Source organism: Lithobates pipiens, unplaced genomic scaffold (assembly GCF_037356315.1).
Source record: "Lithobates pipiens isolate NorthernLeopardFrog02 unplaced genomic scaffold, aLitPip1_a1.2 Scaffold_16, whole genome shotgun sequence".
In the NCBI taxonomy this organism is placed as follows: domain Eukaryota; kingdom Metazoa; phylum Chordata; class Amphibia; order Anura; family Ranidae; genus Lithobates; species Lithobates pipiens.
The window spans coordinates 140,492,223-140,517,963 of record NW_027507748.1 but is presented as its reverse complement, the minus strand read 5'-3'; the positions used below and the strand labels follow the sequence as shown (position 1 = coordinate 140,517,963).

General features: G+C 40.8%; 1 protein-coding gene across 1 annotated transcript in view; it reads right to left on the bottom strand.

Annotated features, from left to right (window-relative positions):
* CUX1 (cut like homeobox 1) overlaps nucleotides 1-25,741 on the bottom strand; it is a 443,218-nt gene that overhangs the window by 65,499 nt on the left and 351,978 nt on the right. Inside the window, 2 exon segments of the mRNA XM_077480526.1 lie at nucleotides 5,229-5,330; nucleotides 21,926-21,991. Of these exon segments, the coding sequence (XP_077336652.1) occupies nucleotides 5,229-5,330; nucleotides 21,926-21,991 (168 nt within the window).

The window sequence follows — 25,741 nt, the reverse complement described above, 5'->3', positions numbered from 1 at the left end:
AACTTAGTTTGTCGAACAAGCCTACACACGAGGGAACTGTTCGCTGAAACAAGGTTTCAGCGGACAGTTTTTCGGAAATTCCGAAAAACCTTGTTCAGCGGACTGTTCGCTGAAACTGTCCGCTGAACGCCCACACACGGGCGGACTGTCCGCCGAAACACTGTTCAGCGGACAAAGTTGGCCGAACAGTCCCCGCGTGTGTACGCGGCCTAAGAGTGATTCCAGCTGGTATAGAGGAATGAGTCAAATAGTGGATGCAGTGGGGGGGGGGGGGGGGGTCTCTGTAGCCACTGGAGCTCTATAAAAAAACAAAAAAAAAACAAGACCGAAAGCAGCAGGCTGATCCTCCACAGTAACCTGCACTGCATCAATATGGTCTGAAACAACTCCCTGTAAATCTCAAAGGTAAAGAAAGCGCAGAATCTCAAAAAAGTCACTTTGAGATAGACTATTAGGAATGGCAATGCAACTAGGTCCAATTATGAGGATTTCTGGTGAACAGAAGTGACCAGGACAGTGAAAATAGATCAGTGGATTTTGCTTAGTATTTAGACCAGAGACTGGAGATTTACGTGGTGCTTCAGTAGCAGTAGGCATGCTGAAAGGTGGAAAAGAGAGCATGTAGTGTATACATGCATCACTGCATACAGTGGGTGACATCAGCACTCGGCCCCTCAGCCTTAACCCTTACTATGGTTAAAACCAGCAGTTGCCAACAGTGAGGCAACTTTTAATACTTCAGCCCAAATGGCCTTACTCAAAAAGTGAGTCTTTAGAAACAGGATCAGCTGTGGTTGTACCATGACCTGGAAAACTCTCTGCAGCCACAACGAAGAGGCCAGTGGCAGAAATGCCACAATGAGAAATCCAGTGCCTAAAGGTCACATTCCAGGCTAGCCCAGCCTGTCCAGTCCAACAGGGTCCAGGTATGGACTCCAAGGCTAAAGCTGGATAGTAGTTATCAAGAGCCCAGCTCAAACAACAGCATAGAAAATAATCTTGACTGAGATAAAATCTTTCAACCTTCTAGGACACTTGCAAAAAAACTGAGGCATATGGGGTAGAGGAGGAATTAGACAGGGGCTGGCTTGTCATTTTTGTGTTTGTCAGTGTCCTAAACTTACTATTGGCAGCAGTATAACTTCCCTGTTTTTAAATACCTGTGTTCCTTAATGCACAAGGATTAATGCCATAGTTGAGAATGTGTTGTGTTCAAAGTTAAATAGGACTCTTCACATACAACACACTGAATCAAGTGTACACAGTAAACTCTAAACTAATAGACATCAATTACTGCTTTGTGAATATATATGTACCGTATCTCACAAAAGTGAGTACACGCCTCACATTTTTGTAAATATTTTATTATATCTTTTTATGTGACAACACTGAAGAAATGACACGTTGCTACAATGTAAAGTAGGGAGTGTACAGCTTGTATAACAGTGTAAATTTGCTGTCCCCTCAAAATAACTCAACACACAACCATTGATGTCTAAACCTCTGGCAACAAAAGTGAGTACACCCCTAAGTGAAAATGTCCAAATTGGGCCCAAAGTGTCAATATTTTGTGTGGCCACCATTATTTTCCAGCACTGCCTTAACCCTCTTGGGCATGGCGTTCACCAGAGCTTCACATGTTGCCACTGGAGTCTCCTTACACTCCTCCATAACGACATCAAGGAGCTGGTGGATGTAAGAGACCTTGAGCTCCTCCACCTTCCGTTTGAGGATGCCACACAGATGCTCAATAGATCTGAAGATATGCTTGGCCAGTCCATCCCCTTTACCCTCAGTTTATTTAGCAAGTCTGTGGTCATCTTGGAGGTGTGTTCGGGGTCGTTATGTTGGAATACTGTCCTGCGGCGCAGTCTCCGGAGGGAGGGGATCATGTTCTCCTTCAGTATGTCACAGTACATGTTGGCATGTACCGTAGCTCCCCAGTGCCGGCAGCACTCATGAAGCCCCAGATCATGACACTCCCACCACCATGCTTGATTCATATGTCTATTTCCCGAAGACAACCTCTAGATATGACGCTAAGCATGTGCACTCAACTTCTTTGGTTGACCATGGCAAGGCTTGTTCTGAGTGGAACCTGTCCTGTTAAACTGCTGTATGGTCTTGGACACCAGGCTGCAGCTCAGTTTCAGGGTCTTGGCAATCTTCTTATAGCCCAGGCCACCTTTATGTAGAGCAACAATACATTTTTTTCAGATCCTTAGAGAAGTTCTTTGCCATGAGGTGCCATGTTGAACTTCCAGTGACCAGTGTGAGAGAGAGAGCGAGCGAGCAATAACACCAATTGGGCCCAATTTGGACATCTTTACTTAGGGGTGTGCTCACTTTTGTTGCCAGCGGTTTAGACATTAATGGCTGTGTGTTGAGTTACTTTAAGGGGACAGCAAATTTACACTGTTATACAAGCTGTACACTCACTACTTTACATTGTTGCAAAGTGTAATTTCTTTAGTGTTTTCACATGAAAAGATATAATAAAATATTTACAAAAATGTTATGGGTGTACTCACTTTTGTGAGATACTGTATATACTAAGTATATACTGCCACTTTCATCATGCAGTCTGATGATGCAGTTTATCTGAAGAGCTAACAAGATGGAACTGAAAAGAACATACACTAGGTGATGGTACAGTGTTCAGATGTATGAATCCTTAAAAGGAGTTTTCCACATTCATGTAAAAAGCCCTTCAGCTGATCAGCTTGCGAGTCAGTAGATTTGCATGGCAGAAACCAAGTTGCTTTTCCTTATAGCTGAAAATCATGTTATCTGTTTTTAGCAATCTGCATTTCTACACTCCAAACTTAACAAAATCTTCCTCTAAAGCAGGACTGCAGGCATACAACCAAATGCACATCTAAAATGCATGCATCGGTTCTTTACAGTTTAGAAAGATTTGTAATTTGCCATGATTCATACTAAAACATTTGGGTTGATTTACAAAAGAGAGACTGTACACTTCATTGTGAATGTTAATTTAGCATGTTAAAAAGGTGAAGCTGTATTCACTTTAAAGTGGTTCTAAAGCCTTAAGGTGTTTTATATGAATGCATTAAATAAATTCAGTTTAAAAAACTCTGTGCTACAGGACCACCCCACTTACTTCCCAAGCCCAATCTTGATCTAGCGCTTTACACAAGTGCACCAGCTCTCTCTCTCCTCACTGGGCAGATTGATAGTAGTGGGAGCTATTGGCGCCCACTGCTGCCAATCAAATCCTATGGCGAGGGAGCCACCCATCCTGTGTCTATTGATGCAAGCCTACGCAAGTGCCACTATAGAAAGCGGCTTTCTATTGGAGCACTTGAGAGGGGAGGAGGAGCCAAGGGGTGCCAGCGGGTGACCCCAGAGGAAGAGGATCAGGGCTGCTCTGTGCAATAATAAACATGTTATACTTATTTGAATAAAAAAAAATTAAGCTTTATTATCATTTTAACCACCTGACCTCCGAAAGATTTACCCCCCCCCCCTCCTGAGTGCGATACAGCACTGTGTTACTTTAACTGAAAATTGCGTGGTCGTGCGTCCTTATGCCCTTTTTTGCCACAAATAGAGCTTTCTTTTGGTGGTATCTGATCGCCTCTGCGGGTTTTTATTTTTTGCGCTATGAACAAAAAAAGACCGACAATTTTGGGGAAAAAAATGTTTTTTTACTTAACTATAACATATCTAATAAAAAAAAAAGAAAAAAAAAACGAATTACAAACTATAGGATTTTTTTTTTTTACTAGCAATGACAGCGATCAACTTATAGCGGGACTGCAATATTGCGGTGGACAATTTGGACAGTTTTTGGGGACCAGTGACATTATTACAGTGATAAGTGCTAAAAAAATAATGCAGTGTCACTGTACTAATGACACTGGCTGAGAAGGGGTTAACATCAGGGGCGATCAAAGGGCTAAATGTGTTCCTAGCTAGTGCTTGTGTACTGTGGGGAGCTGTTTTTACTAAGGGAAGGCATAGATCTCTGTCCCTGCTTTCAAGAACACAGGATCAATGCCTTCCCTATTGACAGAACGGCAGTCTGCCTTGTTTACATAGGCAGATTGTCGTTTTGCCTATGTACTAAACAATCAGTGGGTGACAGCAGCCTCCAAGTCTGCGGTACCCACTGCTGGGCTCCTGCTGTGTGTGATTACAGCGGGAGCGAGCCGAAGGTGGCGTGCATCCTACCTGGATCATGTGTATATATGTGATCTAGCGACAGCTGCTGCCCTGTAGCAGTAAAACAGCAAGCGCTTAAATACCCAATGTGTTGGGGGGGAAACAGGGTTTTTGCTTGCATGACTGGATGATTGTTGTAAACACAGCTTCTACCTTATTCAATACGTCAACATACACTTTCCAAGGAAAACATACACTTTCCAATTTTGCAAATTAAACAGTCAATATTGCTTTAATTGTTCAACACCATTTTCCACTGAGCAGCAGGTAACACAGGAAGCTAGATAGAGAGTGGTGTTACCTGCCTAATAAGGCAAAGAAAGGGCTAAACAGAATTAAAAAGGTGTTTAATAATGGTAGACATTGGGCATGTTACAAACACCCCAAATAAATGATCTTAGTACACTGGACACATGCCTTGTCCTCATCTGTTGCCGCTTCTCTCTCTGTATTCATAGTGCATGCCGAATTATCCCCGAAGGAGTACATAAAGACGCCGTAATGCGTAGGCCATATCGAATTCATATGATATATATTTTTTCATCCATATTTTGAGCGCCTGTGTTGCTGCGATTTTACGAATACACTACGCACTCAAAAAGCAATTTGTACCAATAGCTTTCACATATATGACTGTATGAGTACAATATTTACTGATTTTTGATACATTGTGTAATAAAAATACTTTATACTTTGTTAAAAAAATTGTATGACTCACAGTTCATGCCTATAAAGTCCTGACCTTTTGAGGGGAAACTTCTGATTATATCTAAAATTGGGATGTCGCCTGTTATATAGCAGATTACCCTAGAACCTCTACTTTTTTGATTTTTTTCCTCTCCAAAAAAAATAAAAAATAAAAAGTTTGCACTTTAGATATACTTCATGGACACATTATTTCTCTCCAGATGGTAAATAACTACAAGTCTCAAGACGTCTTACTTTTTTTTTTTCAGGCTCTAGTTTTAAGTTCTCCAGTGTGTTCTATAATGACTTTATATTCATTACTCATATACAGGTTGATGGCCAATGACACTTACCAGTCTTTAGCACCTGCAGCTCTCTTTTGGCTTGTTCTAGAATAGACTTAATGGCATCATCTGAGCCTGTCTCTGAGGTTCTTATCCGTGTGGTAATATTTCCTAAAGTCGCAATATAAATAAAATGCTTTATTAGGTAATGCACAGAACATACATCTCTCAGAATAAATAAACAATAAAGTGACCAGTCACTCAGTGTTGACACCTTCTGCAAAGTCTAAGGTCTGCTGACCTGAACCTGAAGAAATACAGCTGTCAGTTACATCGATTCATAGATTCATCGGTTCATAGATTCAGCTGGTCACTACTTAAACTGGGTGTAAAATTACAGATCCCCCCCATAACACATTGATGTGTGATGGGGGGGGGGGGGGGATTTCTTCTGCTGTGCTATTGTATTATGACAGGGGGGACTCCTCCCCAGCAGAATACACTTATCGGCACCTGCAAGCGCTGATACAATGCTGGTTTTCCAGCAAGAGCGTTCCACAGAAGCCGGTCATTAGACCGAATTCTGTTGAACAGACAGCGGTACACATGTATAGAAAGTCATTCCGTTGTTGCGGAAATGGCCGACTTTCGATAAGTGTGTACCAGGCATTAGGCTAAACATCTGCCCATCACCTCTTCACCGATTTCATCCCGAGGCCCAGCAGATACTATTATTTGCAAATATAAGAAATTAACCACTTGACCACCGGAAGGTTTGACCCTCTTCATGACTAGACCATTTTTTGCTATTCAGTGCTGTGCTACTTTAACTGGCAATTGCACGGTCATGCAAGGCTGTACACAAATAAAATTTATAAAAAACAAATCACGCAAATAGAGCTTTCCTTTGGTGGTATTTCATCATCACTGAGTTATTTTTTATTATACAAGTAAAAAATATACAGAATAAAAAAAAAAAAAAAAAAAGAAACAACCAGTATTTTCAACTGTCTGTTATAAAACATATTAAATAAAAAAAAAAAAAAATAATGTCTTTATAAATGTAGATCAAAATGTATTCTGCTACATGTCTTTGGTAATAAAAAATAAAATAAATAAAATAAAAAACATTCACCATGTCACTATCACATTAAGTTATATTAATTGGTTTGTGTGAAAGTTATAGCATCTACAAACTATGGTATAAATATATATACTGGAATTTATGCAGCTATAGTAGATATACAGTAAAGTGGTGAACAGAGATTAAGTGGGACTGTGATAGTGTGGGGGGCAATCTGGTGCTAACAGACAGTGGCTGGGAGGGTCACTGACACCGACGTTGCTAGTGACACTAATACAGTGATCAGTGAGAACGCTGTATACTGTACTAATGACAACGGCTGGGAAGGGGTTAAAATCAAGGTGCAACCAAGGGGTTAACTCTGTGCCTAACAAGTGTCATGTGCGGTTTTTACTTACTGATCTGGCTGTTTTTTCTCCCTGATTTTCAGGGGGTTCGGGGATGGGGGGGGGGGGGTGGGGGAGGAAGGGTGGGATCACATTTGTACAATGTTACACCTTAAAGTGGTTCTAGAGCCTGAAGGTTTTTCCTTTAGGTGCAGCTGCCCCCTCCCTCCTCACCCCCCCCCCCCCATACTCACCTGAGCCTGATCTTGACCCAATGATCCAATTGTCAATCACAACTAATGAGGAAGGAGCGGGGGGACTGACCACATTCTGTGTGTGTCTCAGATACACAGAGATGGCTCAGGAGCGAGCACACACAAGTACCCCCAGAGCAAACCGCTTGCTCTGGGGGCACACAGCAGGGGGAAGGTGCCTTCCTCTGACATTTATACTCTTCACTACTGACTTTCGATCAGCCAGTATCCTCCTCAACTGGCTCCAGCAGTTTTGCAGCCTTCTCCACTAAACTAGTATCACCAGAGGCTTTGCATTCTAAAACATTGCTGAGAGCTAAGCATGTGGGGCAGATCTGTTTTTTTATTTATGATAAACACTCCACTGTACTGGTGGGCCATGGTGTATCACACATTTGCCCTTTTCACCATAGGCCCTTTGAAAAAGCCAAAAAAGTAGGGGTGCACTAAATGTTTTTTTTGGTGCCGAAATCGATACCGAAAATGAAAAATACACTAGGCCGAAAACCAAAACCGAAAGTGACTGTTTTTAAAAATATTTTTATACAGGAGATGGTCAGCGACTGGGGACATGGTACAGGAGATAGTCAGAGACTGGGAACATGGTCAGAAAGTCAGAGACTGCGGACATGATACAAGAGATCAATGCAGCCTCACCAGTGCCCATCAGATGCAGCCAGCCAGTGTCCCCAGTAGTGCAGCCAGTGTCCCCAGTAGTGCAGCCTGTGAAGGGAGAGGAGAGCCGCGGCCTGTTTGATTACAGCGCAGGGAACATTACAGCTTTCATTTCAATAGCTGTGTGCTCCCTGCTGCGAGCCGTCACATACAGCCCCTCCCCCTTGCCCGGGCACTTTGATAGACAGATCCCCCGTCCAATTCTGGGATGGGTGATCTGTCTATCAAAGTTCCCCAGGCAAGGGGGAGGGGCTGTATGTGACGGCTCGCAGCAGGGAGCACACAGCTATTGAAATGAAAGCTGTGATGTTCCCGACGCTCTAATCCAGGGATCTTCAAACTACGGCCCTCCAGCTGTTGCGGAACTACACATCCCATGAGGAATTGTAAAATTCTGACATTCCCAGACATGACTGGGCATGATGGGAATTGTAGTTCCTGAACAACTGTAGGGCCGTAGTTTGAAGACCCCTGCTCTAATCAAACAGGCGGCGGCTCTCCTCTCTTCTACGATATAGGAAGCCCCCCTGATAGGCAGCACCAGGGGCGCCCTGCCCCATTTTTATTTATTTTTTTTCGGCACAGGCCATTTTCGACCGAAATGTTTCGGCGGCTGACATTTCAGTGCATCCCTACTTGTAAGTCTGTCAACGCAGTGAGAAGAACTAGAACCATGTGAAGCTGCATAGCCAAGGCCAGTGGAGGAGGTTGTTGGCTGATCTGAGGTTAACAGCAGAGGTTGTATATGGAAAGATGGGGCCGGGGCTGCAGAGTTAGCCCAACTCAAAAAGTAAGATATGCAATCTGGTGGTTTTGACCAACAATTCTAGGATGCCGAAAACTTCTTCTGCCTCCAGTTCCAAGATGCTTAAAAATTTTCCATAACTCCTTTTTTACAACTAGTTTCTTCTCATCTACATATAGCCAAGCAAAATCTGTTGCGAAAGTGTGCAATATCATAATAATTTTACTGATTAAATAAAGCCCAATACATGCTGCTATAATTTTCATAAGGAGCTGTCAGTCAAGCAGAGTCGATTAGAACACTAAGTGCTCTGCTTCTCTCTCAACTGAAGTTTGCTGGAAACAGGATATTGAACAAATCAACAAATGCAGGATATTTGGCCAGACTGTAAAATATGTTTGCCAAGTTTCGATCAAGTAAAAACTATTTTTAGACATGACTGGTTTAAACTCGGCTGGAAATGCTAATGAGCTGTAATAGTATATCTACTTGGCAATACTGTGCCAAGGTAGAACACTGATCAAGAGGTATGCATATATAGCTAAAATATAGTGCCAATGGATTAGTGCCCTCTGCCCTGTGTAGCGGAGGCAGGGTTAGATCACACCAGGAGGGGCTGGAAGAAGAGCAGAACAGTACTGGGAAAGGATCCAGAAAGGAAGGGATAAAAAGTCTGGCTAGCTATGACCAGCAGACAAACTGATACTGACCAGAAAGATTCCAAATATAAAACGGATAAAGCATCACAGATAGTATAGTGGTGAAAGGAAAATTCTAACGTTGTTCATTCTATTAAATTCAGACTGATTAAAACAAAAACACCAACCAATGCAGTAAGAAAAAAAAAAAGAAAAAAAGATTTCCGTTCACTTTATGTTCTGGAGTGAAAGTTTTACTTTATTTAACAAAGCAGTGTTACACAGACACCAATGTGGGGATTATTATGGCAGTCACTGACACCAAATCTAGGGGTTATTATTTTCACATCTAGTTTATAGAACTACAGAGTAATTACTAAATGTTTATTTTCTTCATTAAGAGTGTGAAGTAGACACTGGGCGGTATTTACTAAAACTTGTGCACACAATCTGTTTCAGCTGTGCATAGTAACCAATCCGCTTCTAACTTTAGCTTGTTCAATATAAGTGGGAGTAAACTCCCTTTGTTATTATTTTGTACCTACGGGTAAGCATATAATAAGGGCCCTTTCATACAGGCGGACCAATCGGGTCCACCTATCAGTTTTCTAGGTGGACCCGATCAGACCAACTATTGCCCTCTACGGAGCAGCGGACGTCAATGGACATGGGTCCATTGACCCCTGCTGACATCCAATCTGATCCTGTCTGCTAAAACAGAGGGATGGGAAATCCATTCCGGACGACAGTCAAATGAAAATGGATAGGCGGTCTGTTTCCATCTGATCACCAATAAAGTGCAGCGTGCTGTGTCTGTTTCCGCTCGGCATAACACGGACAAGGACCTGTCATCTGCCTTCTCAGAGGGGATCAGTGGACAGATTCCCCGCTGAGCAAGCGGATCTGCTGCTGAAGTCCACCTCTCTGAAAGGGGCCTTAGGCTTACCTGTAAGTACAAGAAGGATCTCTTAAACTTGAATGCCATCTATTAAGAGAGCTGCGAACCCATGACATCATTGCGGCTTGGCCACTGAAATAGTCAGAGCCCACAAACCCAGAAGGAAGACTGGGTGAAGATGGATTCCCTGTCAGTGGTGACAGGGTGCCGCTGGAGGTATCCATTTCAAAAGGTAAGTCTGTCATAATGGGGGTCCATACTAGCACATTACGACATTAATCTGCTGGGGGTAACCATTTTTTTTTTTTACGTGATTTACTACCACTTTAAGCTTTAACAATAAAACCTAGAAGCTGATTACTATGCACAGCTACACCAGATTTTGTGCTTACTAGATTTAGTAAAATCTACCCCATTTTGTTTTATAAATCTGGCACTCTCAATTTCCTACAAATGTTTTTTCAGTACACCAGGCTCAAAAGATTTACTACCCCTGCTTTAATGCAGCTAGTGTAAATATCTGATCTTGTCTTAATATTAGCCTCCTGTAATCCACCTCTTAGACTGAGAAAAAGTAGGGTAACATTTTGAAACTTACCGATTCTGTGGTCGCTACATTAGATCTCTTTTTTTTTTAATATCTGGTGATCCTCCCCGTCCTAGGGTAACAATGCTCACTCACTACACTATACAGTGCCTTGAAAAAGTATTCAAAGTCCTTGAAATTTTTCACATTTTGTCATGTTACAACCAAAATGTAAATGTGTTTTATTGGGATTTTATGTGATAGACCAACACAAAGTGGCACATAATTGTGAAGCAGAAGGAAAATAAATGGTTTTCAATATTTTTTACAAATAAAAAAGTGTGGCGTGCATTTGTATTCAGCCCCTCGGAGTCAATACTTTGTAGAACCACCTTTTTCTGCAATTACAGCTGCAAGTCTTTTTGGGGATGTGTCTACCAGCTTTGCACATCTAGGAGTGTGACATTTTTGCCTATTCTTCTTTGCAAAATAGCTCAAGCTCTGTCAGAATGGATAGAGGGCGTCTGAGAACAGCAATTTAAGTCTTGCCATAGATTCTCAATTGGATTTAAGTCTGGACTTTGACTGGGCCATTCTAATACATGAATATGCTTTAGTCTAGGTCTAAACCAGGGGTAGACAACTGGGGGCCCTCCAGCTGTTGTGGAACTACATTTCCCATGAGGCATTGCAAGGCTGGCAGTTACAATTACTTCCAGAGGCATGATGGGACTTGTAGTTCTGCAACAGCTGGAGGGCCCCAGGTTGCCTACCCCTGATCTAAACCATTCCATTGTAGCTCTGGCTATATGTTTAGGGTTGTTGTCCTGCTGGAAGGTGAACCTCCGCTCCAGTCTCAAGTCTTCCAAGCTCCATCCATCTTCCCATCAACTCTGACCAGCTTTCCTGTCACTGCTGAAGAAAAGCATCCCCACAACATGATGCTGCCACCACCATGTTTCACGATGGGGATGGTGTGTTCAGGGTGATATGCAGCGTTTTTTACGCCACACACAGCATTTTGCTTTTAGGCCAAAAAGTTACATTTTGCTGTGTCCCCCACATGACTTCTCGCAAACTGCAAATGGGACATCTTATGGCTCTCTTTCAACAATGGCTTTCTTCTTGCCACTCTTACATAAAAGGCCAGATTTGTGGAGTGCAGACTAATATTTGGCCTGTAGACAGATTCTTCCACCTGAGCTGTGGATCTCTGCAGCTCCTCCAGAGTTACCATGGGCCTCTTGGCTGCTTCTCTGATTAATGCTCTCCTTGCCTGGCTCTTCAGTTTAGGTGGAAGGCCATATCTTGGTAGGTTTGCAGTTGTGCCATAAGTTTTCCATTTTCAGATGGTGTATTGAACAGTGCTCCATGAGATGTTCAAAGCTTGGGATATTTTTTTTTTGTATAACCTAACCATGCTTTACGCTTTCCCACAACTTTATCCCTGACCTGTCTGGTGTGTTCCGTGGCCTTCATGATGCTGTTTGTGCACTAAGGTTCTCTAACAAACCTCTGAGGGCTTCACAGAACAGCTGTATTTATACTGAGATTAAATCACACACAGGTGGACTCTATTTACTAATTAGGTGATTTCTGAAGGCAATTGGTTCCACTAGATTTTAGTTAGGGGTATCAGAGTAAATGGGGCTGAATACAAATGGACGCCACACTTTTCACATATTTATTTGTAAAAAAATTGGAAAACCATTTATCATTTTCCTTCCACTTCACAATTATGTGTCCCTTTGTGTTAATCTTTCACATAAAATCCCAATAAAATACATTTAGGTTTTTGGTTTTAACATGACAAAATGTGCAAGATTTCAAGGGGTATGAATACTTTTTCATGGCACTATATATATGAATGCTGTCACCCTAGGACAACAAGTGTTTACGACTATAAAGCACCTACCCTGCTCCTCCACAACATAGGGGGAGATGTAAAATAGTCCACACACAGAACCACACCTGGAAAGAATACAAACTGATAAATGTCAAAGACAGAAAGAGGAGTTATCAGCTTATATGATTTCTGGGAGAATCAAGAGGTATTTATTTCTACTTATTGATCAAAAGCTTTCAATGGCATATAGAACAGATCAAAAGGGAGCAAATAAGAAAAAAAAATATTCTTGGGGATTAAAGGCACTTTATGCCAATCAGGCTTTACTACATTCACATATACTGGTTGAACATGCTGACATGAAAGAGGGCAGAGTGAGGGATGATGTGATCAGTGTGCGGTTTCTTCTTCATTATCAAGCAGCCGGCTTGGGGGTTGTATTCTGACCAGTGCTCTTAATGAAGCTATGCTATAGCTGCCTGGGGTACCTGGATATGAACGCTAGATACGCAGACTTACAATTCCTTTGGCCGGTAGAACAACTATCAAATATGTATTTAAAAAATGTAACTACTTTTTCTGGGTCCAGCTTTGGTTGGTTGCATATCAATACTAAGGGAGATGTAGTGGTGGTTCTCACGGTTCCTAGCTAGCTATATTCAGGCTTACAACTTTGCAAGGCTTCATATTTCCCTTTTATTTAGCATTAATTACTTTGTCTGAGTCTGACCCTTCAGCTGGAGTGTCTGGGGGTCAGAGGTCACCATTAAGTCTGACAGTTCCTGCTTTTACACCCTTCATGCTTAGAAGATGGAGACAGTGTGTGGGGTCAGGCAGTTGACATGTTGGCAACTATTATAATTTGGGTGGCCCTTGACCCTCTCACACCAGCAACAGCATTTCCCACATTTCTATCCCGATTCCATTTAAGCTGAAGGAGGAGGCAAATCTTTTATTTATTGTCGCTACCCTCCCTCCTGTGTCCCCTGACTGAGTAAAGTAGACAAGTTTAGGTCCACTTTAAGCTGTAATGAGCTATAACATGAATTATTAGGCTCCTATTTGCATCCTTATCTGCAGCCTTCAACTCATCCATGAATGCAACTCAGCACATCTGCCACCTGTGATCCTTTCCATCAGTGAGATGTTCTAAAGCTATAAAAAAAAACCTCCTAAGCCAAGGTATAATAATTAGTTTAATAGGATTAATTTGAGTTCTGTTAGAGATGCAATTAAAGCTACTTGCTGATGCTTTCTTTGCAGTTGCATAAACCACAAACAGAAAGAGGGGGGACATTTATGTTGGGTGATATTATGAAAACCTTAGGTCTAGTGCAAGTGGCACTTTTATCATTTTATAAGATAGTATTTGGGGAATTGGCACATCCAGTCCCTGTGCTTACAAAAAAAGCAGCGGTGTCTTCATGTTGCTACATAGCAATGAGTTCAGAGTAGTTCAATAAAAGCACAGACCAGAAAATACAGACTCACTCAATATCAGCCAACTATAAATGGCACCTATGTAATGGTCAAGAAAAGTACAGAGCTCATATACGGAAAAACACATGGACCTATATTATTCTTCATCTATAATATTAGGCTCATCAAAGAAGCAGCTGTTCAAACTGGAGAACTCAAAAGAATTGAATTTTGTATTTTTCCATGTTTATGTGTTTCTTGGGTAATATTTTTTGGGGTTTGAGTATTTCAATGTCCGAAATTGAATGATCTCTGGCACCCTGGATACAGAAATCAGATATCCAAGTCAAAATCATGTGAGTGAACATCAGAAGAGATTTAGCAAGAGTGTTTATTAGCAAATAGAATATTTTATGATGTTATTCCAATCGGCTTTACAGTTTATAGTTCACATTGCAGCTCCAGTAGCTTTCAAAATAGAGATAACAAAAAAAATAAAATAAAAATCAAACAAGAATTGCTGAAATGAGCAACAAAAAGTTTCATTATTTCATTTAAAGTGGTACTAAAAAGGTATTTTTTTGTTCAATCCATGCATGCTAATAAGAGTGGTGAAAATCCCCCACTACTTAACAAGCATGTTATATTCCCATAATGAACTTCTGTTATTGTCTGCATTATGGTCTATTAAATAGAATACTGAAAGAATTTTGTTATATACGTTTTTTAAGTCCAAAAATGTGTCAATCTTTTCAGAAATTCAAACCTGTCCTGTGACCTCTGCACACGTTCCATGTTATCTCAAAGGTCTAATTAGCCCCCCCGGTACTTAACTTGGGATACAAGTCAAATAGTATTTATGCTTTGAAAATGAAGACAGTGGCATAGATGAATAGTTTACCCTCCACCCAAAAAAAATGCTGCGTGTTGTCAGCCTACAATAAAAAATTAAGAGCTGGGTGCATTTCTAGCAAAGACCAGGTTGTTTTCTGTACTTGCAGGGCCTTTAGGGAACAAAACACAGGGAAATGTGCATGAATTGCAAAGATGTACCAAATTTTTTTGCCCTTCCCTGATGATTTAAGCCCTATTGCAATCTAGTTGATCATATTTTAAGCAACAGACAGCTTAGGTTAATGAAAAACAGAAGTTGTCAAACAAATCTTATTACTTTTAATGAAGAGGTAAGTAAAACCTTGGACAGAGGGGTGGCTGTGGACATGATATACTTGGATTTTGCAAAAGCGTTTGACACAGTTGCCCACACATGGATAATGTGTAAGGTAAAGTCTACAGGTTTGGAAAGATTGGTTTGTAAATGGATAGAAAACAGACAGAATTCAGAGCGTGGTGGTTAAGGATTCTTACTCTGAAAGGTCTAAGGTTATCAGTGGTGTACCCCAAGGTTCAGTGCTGGGACCTTTACTTTTTAATACCTTTATAAATGATAAAGGGTCTGGGATTAAAAGTACAATTTCAGTCTTTGCTAATGACAGTGGAATCACGTTCTTACAGGATGTCTCCAACTTACAAGCCGACCTCAATGCACTGTTTAATTGGGCAACTATGTGGCAGATGAGGTGAAAAAAATTGCACAATACATGCCAATCAGTGCCCACAAATGGGCACTGACTGGCAAAATTATGGTCCAGCTAAAAAAAGAGTGATGCCCAGCAATGCCACCCATCAGTGTCAGTGGCACCTCTCAGTGCCCATCCATGCCCACCAGTGACCATCAGTGCCCAACTGTGCCACCTATCAGTGCCACCCATAAGTACCCGTCAGTTCCACCTATGAGTGCTCGTCAGTGCTGCCTATCAGTGCCCATCAGTGCCATCTAATTGGTGCCGCCTTATCAGTGCCCATCAGTGCAGCCATATCAGTACTCGTCATTGAAGAAAACTTACTTATTTACTAAAAAAAATGTAACAGAAACAAAGAAAAACCTAAATTTTTTCCAAATTTTCTGTCTCTTTTTTTTTATTTGTTGCGCAAAAAGTAAAAATTGCAGAGGTCACCAGATACCACCAAAAGAAAGCTTTATTTATGGGAACAAAATGATAAGAAATGTGTTTGTGTACAGTGTTGCATGACTGCGCAATTGTCATTCAAATTGCGACAGTGCTGAAAGCTGAAAATTGGCTTGGGCAGGAAGGTGTGTAAGTGCCTGGTATTAAAGTGGTTAAGAGAGGTATGGACTCCAGAGTGAGAGGCATCATTTTGCCCCTGTACAAATCATTAGCAAGACCTCATCTGGAATACGCAGTTCAGTTTTGGGCACCAGTTCTCAAAAAGGATATTGGGGACCTGGAGAAAGTGCAGAGAAGGGCAACCAAACAGATAAGAGGCATGGAGGAAAGATTAGAGGAACTGAATGTATTCTTTCTTGAGAAGAGGAGATTAAGGGGGATATGATCAACATGTAGAAAATACATAAGGGGTCCATATAGTGAACTTGGTGTTGGGTTATTCACTTTACGGTCAACGCCGAGGACAAGGGGGCACTCTTTACGCCTAGAAAAGAAAAAAAAGATTTCATCTCCAAATACGGAAAGGTTTCTCACAGTAAGAGCTGTGAAAATGTGGAATAAACTCCCTCCAGAGGTGGTTCTGGCCAGCTCAGTAGATTGTTTTAAGGCCTGGATTCTTTCCTAAAACGTACAGAATATAATTGGGTACTGACATTAATAGGTAAAGTTGACCCAGGGAAAATCCAATTGCCTCTCGGGGAATCAGAAAGGAAGTTTTTCCCCTGCTGGAGCAAATTGGATCATGCTTTGCTGGGGTTTTCCGCCTTCCTCTGGATTAACTGTAGGTATAGGATTGTGTATTATTTTTTATTTATTTATTTTTATGGTTGAACTGTCTTTTCAACCTAACTATGTAACTATATATGGACATTCTAAAACGTACTGCCTTTCCTAACTTGGATGGGACATATAGTTTTCATTCCATATTTCTATTTTCCCCTACATTTCTCCACAAATTCCCTTGTCTCACAGTCCTGTACAGCTGCTCACGCAAACAGTTGCCATACAACATTATAATTTTGCAATTCAAACCACTGAGCAGCTCAGCCTTTATTTTCAATGTGCATTCGTCAGGGGGTCAATTTGCACTACAGTATACGAAGCCCCACAATAATAATTAAGTACTGGTGCTAGCAATTACTTCTAGCTAAACAGGTGCTGGTTTGGAATGAGTTATAACTTAATTCTGGGTTTTGCCTTCAATAAGAACATCATCCAGGATCATTGTCATCCACAGTAAGCATACAAAGAGACACTTAACGTTAAAACAAACCTTTTATCTAGAAGAAGAGTGCTGAAAAGTATATTTATATTCCAGCTAATAGCTTCTGCAGTTAACTTTGCCTGAATATCATTATTGAGAAAGCTGACATATGGGGAACCACCAAATACAAAGCTGAAATACCGTACATGAGAGCTGTTCTATCTGCAAAAAGTATATCATTTTAACCAGCCTGTCCTGAGATTTACACAGCCCTGTTAACCACTACAATACAGGGCACTTTCACCCCCTTCCTTCCCAGCCCAATTTTCAGCTTTCAGCGCTCTAGCGCTTTCAGTGACAATTGCGCGGTCATGCTACACTGTACCCAAATGAAATTGTTATCATTTTGTTCGCACAAATAGAGCTTTATTTTGGTGTTATTTATTCACGACTCCGTTTTTTTTTTTTTGCGATATAAGCGCAAAAATAGCGGAAATTTGGAAAAAAAACAATATTTTCTTTTTTCTATTTGAAAAGAAATCCAATAAAATCAAATTTTGTCATAAATTTAAGCCAAAATGTATTCTGCTACATGTTTTTGGTAAAAAAAATTCCGTTAAGTGTATAATAATTGGTTTGTGTGATCACGGACATATGTACGCAAATGATCATGTACATATGTGTGCAGGTGATCACGTACATATGTGTGCAGATAATCATTGGGACATGTGATTTTAGTGGGACATATGTGGGGGACATGTTTTTATTATTAGGGACATGTGTTTTTATTATTTGGGGACATGTATGTTTTGGGGACATGTGTGTTTTGGGGACATATGTGGGGACTGTGTTTGTACTGTGTGGTGTGTTGTGTGTTTACACTACACTGATGATCAGTGAGTAAAAAGCTGTAAAAAGCAGCCCATACTCACTGATCATCAGCCGGCTGCAGCGTTCTGCTCTCCTCTCCTCAGCGGTGACTTCCGTGTGAGGAGAGGAGAGCCGATTGCCTAGCAACCGGCTGTTTGTTTACATCACATGACGGCCGTGATTGGACACGGCCGTCATGTGATCAGGAGGGTCAATCACAGAGCCCTCCTGCCGATCTGAGATGTGCCGTGTCCGGGTGACACGAGCACATCGGGATCGCGCCGCTGCGCGGGCGCGCGCGATCCCGCTACTCCTGAATGACGTTCCTGAACGTCCTATCAGGAGTAGACGGCTCCCACCCGGCCGTATATATGCATCGGCCGGGTGGGAAGTGGTTAAATAGCACAGCCATGTTGGGCAACTTCACTTTTTTTCTACTGCATATAAGTAATGCAGCTTGGTTACCACCTTGCCTCCAGCCTGTGATTGGACAATGGAGGAGAAGCAGCATCCTGATGAGATTATATCTCTCCTGTTTTAGCACCTTCTCAGAATGTCCAGAAAAGAGCAACTGGTTCAGAATATTGAACCTCCCTCTCCTAGTCTGAGTTCTACAGCACAGGGGAGTCTCATATCAAGACAGATTCGAAAAAAAAAAACATTGTAATGAATAAAACTGTATTATGCATTTAATACACCAGCAGTTCAGCTTTACAAACACTTAACACATAGCAAGTGTTACTTTAGACCTGTATTCATTCCAATCTTCTTTTTTAGGCTACGGCCCTGTGAACTAAGTTATGTTGTGTGAATTTCATATGTACATGTGTTGGTTTACGCTTGCAGTTCTGTATTGTGAACATCAATAAAAATTTATTGAACAAGAATTGTCTTCCTTGCTTGGCATATTATAGCATTCTGTAAAATATGTGCCATTTTTATTACATTTTATTTAGTGTAAGGACCTGTCAATTCTATCATATATCAAATGCTAAACTGACTCATGTAACAAGCATTTTGAAAAATACCATTGAAGGCACTGAACATATGTAACATTTTATTGTTACCTGCAGTAATCAGATTAAGGCCCCTTGCACACAGGTGTCATCATTTACTCAGGGCTGTTTTTCATATGTAAATAACTGCATCTGGCAGCATAGATATGTAAATAAAGGCAGCATCCATATGTATAGTACGACCCCTGGAGTGAGGAGATGATGTGCTGTAACCTCTAGCAAAGAATCAGCAAGCAGTATTACTGTACAGTAATCTCAACAAGCAGAAATCATGCGCTGTAACCTCTAGTAACTAATCAGTGAGCTGTAATGTGTGCTGTAACCTCTAGCAACCAGTCAGTGAGCGGTAATGATACACTGTAACCTCTGGCAACCAATCACAATAGCTGCCTGATCTGATTTAGTAAACTGATTTTGAGTCTAGCTGCTATTTATTGTATGTCTCAGAGCAGGTCGAGAGCAAAACTGCATGGGGGGGAGGCAAGAAAAATTTTGCCCAGGGTCCAATCAATATTAAAGACGGCCCTGCATTTACTGATGTTTACTCAGGAACCTGTGAAGCCCCTGAGCAGGGGGCCAAAAACTGTGTGTGAAGATGAGTAATGTTGCGTATACGCGAGTATAGGCGAGTAAAGGTGTGCAAGAGTATAGACAAGTAAAATTCTTTGTCATTGCCAGTATAGTAATATACTCCATGTAAGCATACTTATAGAGTAATTATGTATGCGAGTACATTACTCAAATGTAACATTTTCTATTTTTGTTTTATCGCTTTGTACTCAATGCTGCATTACCAATCTTTACTCAGCTGTGTGCAATGTAGCATAGACAAGAATACAGCTCATTTCAGATCAGTAAAAAAAAACTGCATTTTTTACTTCCATGTGCAACTAGCCTAAATATTACATTTAATTGGAAATCGTTACTTTCTTTTGGTTTTTATCGCTGTAAGCTTATCTAACAAGCCGGTATTTAGCGCAATTATAAATTGCAGTAACCAATGACAACCAATCAGATTTCACATTTCATCAGAAAGTAAAATAGAAGATGATTATGACTGGTTACTGTGGGCTACTATACTTTTCCGATTGCTCTTTTCATTACAAAATAATAGCGAACAAGTCTCATGGCTTCTTTTCTTCAGGTAAAAAATAAATTGGGACGCCTGCCTTTACACAAACATGAACTTTAAAGGCATCCCAGTCTTAGACCCCTTTCACACTGAGGCACTTTGCAGGCGATACAGCGCTAAAAATAGTGCCTGCAAAGCGCCCTGAAAGAGCCGCTGCTGTGTCTCCAGTGTGAAAGCCCTTGGTGCGCTGGCAGGACAGTAAAAAAATAAAAATAAAAAATAAAAAGTCCCGCTAGCAGCATCTTTGGAGCAGTGTATACACCACTCCTTCACCGCTCTTGCAGTGGTTTTAACCCTTTCTCGGCATCTAGCAGGGGGGTAAAACCGTCCGCTATCAGCTGAATACTGCTGCTAAAACAATGGTAAAGTGGTGCTACTATACTATACTAAATAATACACAACATATAAAAAAAAAAAAAAGATAAAAAAAATTTAAAGCACCCCCGTCCCACCGTGCAAAGGTGAATGCGCGTGTTGGTCTTGTAATGCATACATAAACGACAATAGCACTACACATGTGAGGTACTGCCGCAAACGTCAGAGCTTGAGCAATAATTCTAGCACCAGGCTTCTGCTGTAACTATAAACTGGTAACCTGTAAAGGCTTATAAAGCGTCATCTATGGAAATTTTTCCACCCATAAAATTTACTTTACATAAATAAACATCATAATCCTTCAGCAACAATTGGACATTTTTTTTTTTCTTTTACTCCTTCCGCACTGTTGTTATGGGGTCTCTTGTATTCTGCCTAAGAGACAACTTGTTAAAGTGGAGTTCCACCTAAAAATTGAATTTCCACTTTTCGGAATCCCCCCCCCCCCCATTGATGTTGGCTTCGGGTGCCCTGGACAGGTAAGTGTCCATATTTTAAAAGTCAGCAGCTGCAGTATTTGTAGCGGCTGACGTTAAAAAAATAAATAAAATCTGCAGGACCTCTGAATATGACATTTGTGTGAAAAAAAATGTATTTCATTTCTTTATTTTCCATATAATTGTGGGAATAAATTATAACTTTGAAAAACTCACTATGCCTCTTACTAAATATCTTGGACTGTCTACTTTTCAAAAAGGGATCATTTGGTGAGTATTTGCACTGTATGCTAGGGCCTCAAAAAATGAGTACATCAGGTGTGATACATTTTCAATGACTGGTACCAAAGCTTGTAGACTCCATAACTTTCACACAGACCAAATAATATACACAGATTTGGGTTAATTTTACCAAAGTAATGTAGCAGTATACATTTTGGAAAAACAACTTATTTGCAATTTTTTATAACAAAACAAATATAAACAAAATTTTCAGTCTTTTTTTGTTTGTGATTAAATACCACCAAAAGAAAGCTCCATTTGTGTGAAAAAAACATCATATGGGTACAGTGTTGCAGGACCACGCAATTGTCGTGTGAGAGCTCTGAAAGCTGAAAATTGCCTGGGCAGGAAGTGGGAGAAAGTGCCCGGTATTAAGGTGGTTAAAGACAAGTCAGCAATGGCAGCTGCCATACTTTTATCTGGTGGTGGAACTCCTTTATATTTTCATTGTTTTTTTTAATGAGTGGGTATGGGATAGTCATGTTCCTTTCAGTTCCATTGATAGTAAGGGGAAATCTTCCCAACAAAATATCATTGGAAACCTGAGTGAAATTGTAACGTCCACACTTGTCAAATCCTCACATCTTCTTGGCAGTTGATGACTGCACAAATTTGCTGCGTCTTTATATGTGAAAGACATTCATAAATTGCTCAGTGCAAAAACCTGGTGCACCTTCTCATCTTGGTGTTTCCTGACCACCAGATTGCTGCCAACTTGGGGTTATAAGCGGGTAGGCTGTGTCTATTTTATGAGCTTTAAGGACTCATTTTCAATGTTAACGAAGGTCCACCTTCAAGAACCCAGGTTAAAGAACATAATCTCAAGTTTGTTCTACAAAAAGATAGTTTCTGTGAGAGAGACCATGTCTGAGAACCCGTGTTTTATACTTACTACAGCTGTTTTTCTATCAGATTCCAGGCCAGAATCACATGCCCCTGTTTGGTTACACAGCAAGAGTGGAAGCAGAATGGTTGGCTACAAACATAGAGACAGCTGCTTGTGACGTACCTTCAGACCCATTTCTTCTTTTCGGTACCTCCTGAAACAGTCTGTTCAGGTTCTGGCCTGGATTCTCTGTTGAAAAACGAGTTTGGTAAGAACAAAACATTCGGGGGATGTCAGATTGTTTTCTACATTATGGGCTACGTTACATGAAATGATGAAAGATCTAATGTGGATGAATGCTAATGCTTGACTGAAGCACAGATGGTACTTACAGAGAACCCACATAAGCTAAAATTTGCACGGTTTCTTACTGCTTTCCTGCAGAAGCACATTGAACTTCATGGGGAAGCTTAAAGTGTATTTCCACTTTTGCAGCCATCGGGGTAACTTCTAATTCATATTTGTTGCATTTTCCCATTAACATAAAAAAAAAAATTAAAAACTGCTGGTCACCTTTTTAAGTGCTTTTTAGTTGCTTATTAAGCTTACCAAGGTCTTACTACTTTAGTAGCAACTTTAATTTACTACTTTAATGTTTAGAAAGGGGCTGGGGGAGCTTTGTTTTCCCTAATTAACCCTATCTGTACTATACTAGCAGATCTTTATTATCATTTGTGAACTAGAATTATTACTATTGTACGTTAATGAGAGATATTCCAGTGAGTTCCCGGACTCCATGGGAAGAGAGACACTAAGATTTTCCAAAATGTGCCATAACACCTTCTCCTCAGAAACATCTAAAAGGAAAGAAATATAATATATATATATATGCCGCGTGAATGGGAACACAAAACAAATAGTGGGATTTTCTCAAATTGGACTGCAAAACTGGCAATACCCTTTAAGCAGGCCCCATATCAGTCATCTTTTCCTTAAGATGGCCACATACCAGTCACATTTTCCTTAAGATGGCCACATACCATTCACATTTTCCTCAAGAAGGCCATGCCACAAGATTTACCAACAATTTTGTAGTGCAAGAGCCTATGTGATTGGGTTATACTACATAGTCAGCAACCAATATAAATGTTATTAAAACGAGACTGCACAATCTGCTCATACGGTATTTAGCTGGATTTAGAATTAATCTGGTAGATCAGCAACATTTAAAAGGAGAAGTTTGAGGTTGTTAAAAAATTTGTATATTATATATATATACACACACACACACACACACACACACACACACACACACACACACACATATCCATGCTGCAGCATCAGTCTGATGCTACAGCTGTCCTGGGTTGGCTATAAGCCATAGAACTGAGTGATCACATGACTGCTAGTTGCTCAGTTCTCAGACAGCCTTGAGCAGAGGGTGGTGACTGTTAGTGCCTGGCTCTCTGCCCTGAATGAGCCCCTAGCGCTTATGCGGGGCTCCATGGGACAGTACAGAGGGCTATAGTTAGGCTGTTCCCCCCCTCTTTTCTTCTGTTGAGGTTGAGCCAAGTGATGGCAGATTGTGCAGCGGCATGGCAACGGGTCCCGATTGGCTGAATCGGGTGGGATTGAGCTGGGCTGTGTCTATATAAGCCGGCAGCTTTCCTGCTCCGTTCACCGCCTGAGGAAACCCTGCCGAAGACGGACCCCCGTGCTGCTCCCACCCTCCCTCCCTAAATATAATACATTTTGAATCTGTCATGGCATTTTTTAGTGGGGTTTGTCATCCAGTTCAGTTCTGGATGGAATACGTGATATTAATAAATAATTTATGGTTATGGAATTTTAAGATTAAAGATTTTGTTATGAGTGATTATTGTTTATCTTGGGTAACCCCTTAATAAATGCCGTGGCCATTATTGCCAAACATGAAATTGTTTGTACCTATTTATATATCTTTAGTCCTTTGTGCTGTCCCATGCCCCTCCAGTGCTTACTGGAGCACTGGGCTGGGGAGGGAGAGGCTGACTCCGGCTCTCAGCCGCATGCCGAGAAGTGGAGCCAGCTGCCGAACAGCCATTTGGGTGGATCCTGAAAATATGGCTGGGATCCTTACAGAGCCTGAAGTGACTCTGTGATGTCAGCCGATAGTGAACTTTAGCTAGCTGATTCTGAGTCACATGACAGCAAAAATAAGAGCATTCCTATGACCCACAAGAGAAGTATTGACAAAAAAGATTTTACAATACTTCTCTTTTAATAGCAGCAATTTAGTGTGAGGATTTAAGTATTTTTATAATATCTGATTGAACCATTTAGGTGGGCTCTTGCACTATCCCATTATCAGTAAATATTGTTAAAAACATATCAAATTTGTTATGAAGATCTAACTGGTGTGTTGCCAGCTTAGTTTTTGATATAAATACTAGATATGGTTTCCAAAATACTGGCATATTCAATAAGGCAAAGAGAAATGTATGCAGGTGAGTAACCAGTAGCAACAAATCACACCCCACCATTCCTATTGGTTGCTATTGTGCTTTGTACATTATTACTTCTCTGAAATGCTTTATTTAATAAGTCTAATAGTAAGGCTTGAAAGAGCTAGGGCTCTTTCGCATCAAGCAGCTACACTCAATTGAGCAGGGGATCGGTGGGCAGGACCCCTGCTGAATCAGAGCCTGTTCAGTTTGTGTTTGCATTTATATAGCAGACACCGGCAGACCCGTGTTAACTTTATGGGCAGCCAGATGTAAATGGACTTGTGTCCATTTATGGCTGGATGTAAACATACTTGTGTCCATTTATACTAGGCTACCTCTGATCTGTCAAATTAAGATACAAAAAAAAAAAAAAGGGACCCAGTCCTTTTTTGTTTCCACTTCTGGCCGTGGACGGACTCTGAGGTAGGCAGGTATAAATAAACACAAGTCTGTCTACATCAGCCTGCCCAATAGAAATGCACAGAGCTTCTGATCAGGTCTGCCTGAAAAATGGACAGGTCAACCTGATCGGAAAGCCTGTGTGAAAGGGCCCCTAGTAAAGTGACACACGTGTGCATTCACATTATATATTATATATATATATATTAGTATTTTAGGATGGTCATCTTTGTGGTGTAATTAGGAGCAACTGTGCATTAAAGCATTAGTCCTCCAAAAGTGACATTTTGATCATGTCGGGAGATTGGTGGACTGAGTCTGTCTCAGCTTATTATATATCTAGGATAATTTAACAATGAGATTTCCCTCTTATATTTCCAGACACCTGAGAGTTTTGGGTGTTTCCACTCCTCTGTATTCAGGCACTTCTGGATTATACATATTCTTAAAAAAAATAAAAATCACCGATAAGACTGTCCAAGTGATAGTAAAAAGTGCTTTAACTCCCATGCACCTACCAAAAACTTGAGTATCAGTTTTGAGAATAACCTGTTATGGTGTTAATAGCAGCTCCATAGCTGTACATTGATTAGAACATATCAAACACAAAAAAGGCGATTCAGTAGGGTTTTGATAACTTATTCCTTTCTGGGAGACATGGCATTAATTAGCTTAAACAGATAGTCAATATACTAATCGCCTGTATAGACAGGAGACAGGCTACATAGACTAAAGTGCCTGCATTACATGACCATAAGCGGCTTCTGTCTCCAGGTCTTGCTCTTATACTACTGAATACAAAAAGTAAAGGTGGGACGTTTTGTTAGTTCTGATACAGGTGGGGTTAGAAAATATCCATAGACCTTTTATTATGAGACATAGAATATTCACCTGATAGTCATTTGTTTAAAATTTTTGCAGGTAGCTTCTAAGAGTAACTGCTACAAATGGCATAAAAACATAAAATTCATGTAGGTAGATAGATGGGCCTGGTAATGATTCACCCGTCAAATGACAGTGGAAAAGTAGATGTGATATTCATAGCTTATGTTTTGCTAGCACACAATGCACCATTTATGTTTATGGTGGATATGTCAAAGGTCTTTTCATAGGT